At 46.8% G+C, this 6,000-nt stretch overlaps 1 protein-coding gene across 2 annotated transcripts in view; it reads right to left on the bottom strand.

Moving 5' to 3' along the window:
* The window catches only part of VPS41 (VPS41 subunit of HOPS complex), a 186,362-nt gene that overhangs the window by 72,548 nt on the left and 107,814 nt on the right, over positions 1-6,000 (bottom strand). For both annotated transcript variants that reach the window (XM_049642757.1, XM_049642758.1), the window contains exon 9: positions 5,682-5,828. In XM_049642757.1, the coding sequence (XP_049498714.1) occupies positions 5,682-5,828 (147 nt within the window). The remainder of the gene's footprint in view (positions 1-5,681; positions 5,829-6,000) is intronic.

The following is a 6,000-nucleotide window of genomic DNA, read 5'->3' as shown; positions in this document are numbered from 1 at the left end:
ATGAGTTGGATGCCTAACCGACTGAGCCACCCAAGCACCCTTTTGCTGTATTTTCTGAAATGAATATATTCTATTTTGTAATATGACAACAAAAATTTACATAAGTTCTGCTATCAAGGTAAGACAGCCTAAAGTTAAATGCTGACTATACACAACTTTCATCAGTTTTTTCCTTTTTCTTCAGATAGCTATAAAAGAACACAATAAATACTGTTACCTTAATTTTAGCTACAAAATAGAAAATTCTAAAATATAAAAAAACCCAAAGAGAAAAAACAAATATTATTCATTGTTCTGATACAAAGTGAACACATTAACAATCTTTTTTTTTTTTTTTGGAAACTACTTTTATTAACCTAACAATTTGATATATTATTTGCATATTCTTCCACAATTCTTTATAGTATTTCACTGTATGAGTGTACTGGAATTTTCCTACTCGATCCCCTCTTAGACATTTGGTTTTCGCTTCTATGTAACCCAAAGGCAAGCAACAGCATGATACAATCCACATACTTGGATATAAAACTTTTGGATTTTTGTTTCTACAGGATAAATTCCTAGAAGTAGAACCAACAGATCAAGGGGGATGTGAACTAGTAGAAGGTTTCGTATGTTATGCACACATGTCTAAGCTGCTGTGCAGCGATGCAGTGACCACACGACAGTCCTCGCTCCAAGGCAGGACTCGATCCGGCCCAAGGCTGTGGAGGCAGAAGCATTTGCTTGGAAGTGACTGGAAATATTCTCCCTTGATTGCTTTCTGTCACCTGTCCATCTCAGACAATGCCCTGTCCACTTCCCCAGTCTTCCCTAATTTCCCCCTCCTTTTGTTAGACTTTCGGTCGGACACGTTAGCTATTCCTCCGTCCACACTTACAAGGGCATCTACCCGATTATCTAGCAGGCATGCCCCACAGTGCCAAACGGACGCTGTGCTGATTTTTAACGTGCTGATAAAAGAACATGAGTAGTATCTCAAATGGTGTGAGGTAGAATCATAGAAAGCAACCCATAAATAATACTACCTAACACTTTGAGCAACTAGAGGGCAACAGTCCTAAGTTAAGAGTTTTGAGAGGGGCGCCTGGGTGGCTCAGTCGGTTACGCGTCTAACTCTTGATCTCACAGTTCGTGAGTTAGAACCCCACGTCGGGCTCTGTGCTCTCTGCTTGGAATACTCTCTCCCTCTCTCTCTGCTCCTATCCCACTCAAGCTTTCTTTAAGTTTAAAACAAACTTAAAAACAAAACAAAACAAAAAAACGACAAGAGTTTTGAGGGGGGCACCTGGGTGGCTCAGTCAGTTAAGTGACTGACTCTCAATTTTAGCACAGGTCATGAACTTACAGTTTCTGGGATCGAGCCCTGCATTGGGCTCTGTGCTCTCCGCGCGAAGCCTGCTTGGGATTCTCTCTCTGCCTCTCTCTCTTGCCCTTCCCCTGCTCAAAATAATCTTTTTTTTTTTTAATTAAAAAAAAAAAGACTTCTGAGAAACAGACATAGCTTTTTTTCTTAGGAAGATTATGGTGCAGTAGGGGAAGACAAATGAGGGATTTTACTCAAGCGGGAAGGGAAAAGTACAGAAATACAGAGCAGGGGCATCTACCGACCGGCTGGAGGAAAGCTTCTCGGAAAAAGTGAACTCACGCCAAGGCCGGACTGTTTCTCTGGCCATGCTACCGCCCCTCTGAAGACCAGGACGCAGGGAGGTACTGGAGGCTGGGCTCCCCTCTTCCCTCCTCAGGCGTGTGTGGCCTGAGCTCCAGCCTGGCACCTGCCTCACGTCGGCAAGGACTGAGTGCTAAGCTCATGTCCCGCATAAGAGCAAATCAATAACCTCAAGAGCCTTTACACTGACAGGTAGGTTCTCACCCACGAACGCTAATTTGCTTCATCCAACTGCCTTGTCCACTTGCGTGTCTAACAGGCGTCTCAAGTGGACACACAAAATCTACTCCTGCCTTCCCCGCTAAGCGTGTTCCACGGGCAGCCTCTCCCAGGTCAGTAAAAGGGAGCTTTATCTCCCGGTTTCCCAGCTTAAAAGGGTCACCGCTGAGCTCTGGCTTTTTCTTACTTCCCACACAGAACCACTAATAGTATAGAGTCTGTGCTCAAAACACATCCAGAATCCATTCCCTCCCCACCGGCTCCACGAGGCTGACCCAAGACACCGTAACTTCCACCGAGGCTCCTCAGGAGCCCCCCGCCCCACCTCCCCTCTTCACTGCCCCTTTGCCGCCTGGCTCCATGTGGCAGAGTGACCCTTTCAAAATCCAAGTTGGATCATTTAACTAACTCCATGGCTCAAAACCCCTGTGCTGGCTTCTCACCTCAAATTAAAAGCCAAAGACTGCACAGAGGCCTGTGAGGCCCAACACGATCTGCCCCTTCACCACGCACCCCGCTCCCTCCCATCTCTTCCCCTCTCCTCCACACCTGCTCCATCCACTCTGGCGATGGCGGCTTTATTTTCCACAAAGATACGCCAGTCACACTCTTCCTCAAGGGTGCTGCCCCTGCCGACACCCCCCTCCCACGGCTGCACGGCCTCCTCCCTCCAGATCTCTGACAAAGGACACGTTGATTATGCCAGAGGTCTTCCCTGGACCGCTCTATGTTACGTGGCACACACCCCCAACCCCTCCCCCCATTTCCCTAACTACTCCCCTCGCTATCTTACCGCCATCCACATGCTGTGTTCACTTGCCACTTGAAGATGGCTTCCCTCACTAGAACGAAAAGCTGCCCAGGAGAGAATCCATCTATTTACATATCTGCAGCGCCAGAATACCGCCTGGCACATCGCAGGAACTCGGTAAGTATTTGCTGCGCGAATGAAGGAATGAATGGTTGGCGCTAACTGCAGGCCCTGCTACGCCGTGTGCTTGTCTCTCCCCAACAAAACTGTTCTCTGGGAGGAAAGGCTATGTCCTGTCTTGTCTTCCCTCAGCGGAATGCAGTGGGATTCTCGACTGAGAAGAACCGCCCAAAATGTTACTAAGAGGAATCCCCGATAATAAGAAACACTTGATGGGAAAAATGACGTTGGATCCTCATTTGGGTGTGGCCAGAGTGTGCCCGTTCCCAAGGCTACTCTACTGGACAAACTTAGCGGTTTGAAATCACAGAAATGTTTCCTTTCGAACTTCTGAAGGCCGGAAGTCTAAAACCAGTTTCACTGGGCCAAAATCAAGGCGTCCGCAGGGCCGCACCCCCCGCAGAGGCTCTAGAGGAGAATCTATCTGCCACATGCCTCCTCCGGCTTCTGGTGGCTGTGTGTGTCCCTCCAGCCCTGCCTCCCCACTCACACCGCCTTCCCTCTTTCTGTGGTGCCGCTCCGTCTTTAAGAATACCTGTGACTAGGGCGCTTGGGTGGCTCAGCTGGTTAAGCATCCGACTTCGGCTCAGATGACGATCTCACGGTTTGTGGGTACGGGCCCCACCTTGGGCTCTGTGCTGCCAGCTCAGAGCCTGGAGCCTGTTTCACATTCTGTGTCTCCTTCTCTCTCTGCCCCTCCCCCAACTTGTGTTCTGTCTCTCTCTCTCTCTCTCTCTCTCTTTCTCAAAAGTAAACATTTAAAAAAATTTTTTTTTAAATTAAAAAAGCAAATACCTGTGACTGCACTTAGGGTCAACCCAGATAATGCAGATAATCTTCCCATCTCAAGATCCTTAATTAATCATATTTCGTGCCATACAGAGAAACATTTATGGGTTGCAGGATTAGGACATGCTACCTTTGTGGGCCACCATTCAGCTTAAGGAAGAAAGCATTGCTGGTAGCAATCGGTAAACTTCTCACGTGTCCCTACAAGCTCATTTGCCTGGTCTCTCACCAAAAGAAAATCACAACTTTAAGCAACAACAAAAAGCCACTTGGTCCATTGAAGGCATTTAAAAAATATCCAGAACAGAAGCTTACTGGATGAGTAACCACACTATGCGGGAAGACTAGAAAATCACTTTTTACTTCTTTTATCCTGGACTACTGCACACAATTTCTCTGCTGCTATCCTAAATGTGAATCAGGCTATGTTCGCTTCATACATGGAAACAATTAAGAAAGAAAGGAGGACTTGAATCACACCGACATAAGGGCCAGGAGGACTTTACCTCAAGTTAACAATGATTGTTTTCACAGTAAGAAGCACCGAGTTAACAATTTTCGTGCTTTCCTTTTCCAGAGAAGAGTACATTCTTTGTTTCTGAGAGAGTGAGAGGACGTGCACATGTGTGTGCGAGCAGGGGCAGAGAGAGAGGATCCCAAGCAGGCTCCAGGCTGGGCTCAGTGTGGAGCCCAGAGCAGGGCTTAATCTCACAAACCATGAGACCGTGACCCGAGCCAAAATCAAGGGTTGGATGCTTCACTGACTGAGCCACCCAGGCGCCCCAGAGAAGGGTACATTTAAAATAAACATGTCTCTTTCGTGACTTTTCTAGAATTTTCTGGCACGATAATGACAACTGACGCTTATGCAGCACTTACAGTATGTCAGATGCTATGCTAAGCTCCTTGTACACATTACCTCATTTAATCCTCCCCCAAACTCAGGACCGGAGCACAGTCAGCACTCCCATTTATAGATGAGGAGAGTCAGGCTGCGGCTCACGCAGGAAGTGCGTGGAGAAGGTGGAACCGATCTCACATCTGTCCGGCTCTAAAGCCTGAGCTCTGCCACCAGACTGCTGCTGGGATACTTTCTCGTACTATTTTTACCTTGGTCACTTTTCAGTTTATTTTGTTTAGATTAAGCTATAAGTTTTTAAAGGGAAGCCAACGACTTTGGGTTCTGAACTATCTAATACGAGACAAACACTGGTATGTAAAAACTAAATGTGAGTGAGCTCTGGGCCCACTTTTGTAGACTGGCTGTGTCTCTGTCACCCAGGCACAGTAAGGGCAGACACTTACTTGTGTTCCACCAAATGGGCCCAAATCTTATGAGTAAGAAGTCTGGGCCTCTGCTCCACCCAGCTAGGACCAAGCAAGCAGGATGATTTAGATGTAACATTCTTTTTCCACCATTAACTCTAACTAAGAGGAGAAGCTAAGGGGAATGGAAAAAACACAAAAGAATGGAAAATCCAGAAACCACTGAAACCGACCACATGTTCCGTAAAGAGCTAAGGCCAACTGGGCAATGGAAAATCTAAAGATCATAAATGAAGGCACCATTATGAACAATGCTCCCCATCTGCTTTGCAGGGCATGGAAAAGACGGAATGTATCTCCAAACTTACACATATGAAGAGAATTGAGCGTTAAATGAGTATCACAGGACAATAACAAGCAGGGGGAAACATTTTGGCTGTGGGAAGAAATTCAAGAACTCCTATTCCTTGGGCACCTGGGTGGCTCAGTTGGTTCAGTGTCCAAGTTCGGTTCAGGTCATGATTTCATGGTTCGTGGGTTCGAGCCCTGCCATCAGGCTCTGTGCTGATGGCTTGGAGCCTGGGGCCTGCTTTGGATTCTGTGTCTCCCTCTCTCTCTGCCCCTCCCCGGCTCACGCTCTGTCTCTCTCTCTCTCCTTCAAAAATAAATAAACATTAAAAAAAAAAAAAAAAATTTTTTTTTTAAAAAGTTCTTTAAAAAAAAAAAAAAAAAGAACTCCTGTTCCTTTGGACCACCCTCAGCGGATCTGTAACAACACAGACTTATTAGAAAGGCAAGCAAAACCACCTTGACTGAAGTCCCCCAGCCGATAATCAGCGTCACGCTGTCCTTCCAACAGAGGCTACAGGGATACATATCCGGGCGAAGACTTATGTCATCCCGGGGCACGTTGGTGATTCTCTGCTTTGAGGTGACGTCAAAAATCTTCACACCCTGGAAAATACAACAGCGTTAGGCATCCTCCACTTGGGAGAAGGAAAGGAAAGGAAAATTTAATAAAGCCACTGCCACACGCCGCCCGTAACTGGCACCGCAAAATATTGACAGTGTTTATTGAGCACTGCTGGGAGCCGCACTCCTCGTCCACGCAAACCCCAGGAGAGCC

The sequence above is a fragment of the Panthera uncia genome, chromosome A2 (genome assembly GCF_023721935.1).
Source record: "Panthera uncia isolate 11264 chromosome A2, Puncia_PCG_1.0, whole genome shotgun sequence".
In the NCBI taxonomy this organism is placed as follows: Eukaryota; Metazoa; Chordata; class Mammalia; order Carnivora; family Felidae; genus Panthera; species Panthera uncia.
The sequence above is the reverse complement of the archived record's forward strand: the minus strand, read 5'-3'. Positions and strand labels throughout refer to the sequence as shown.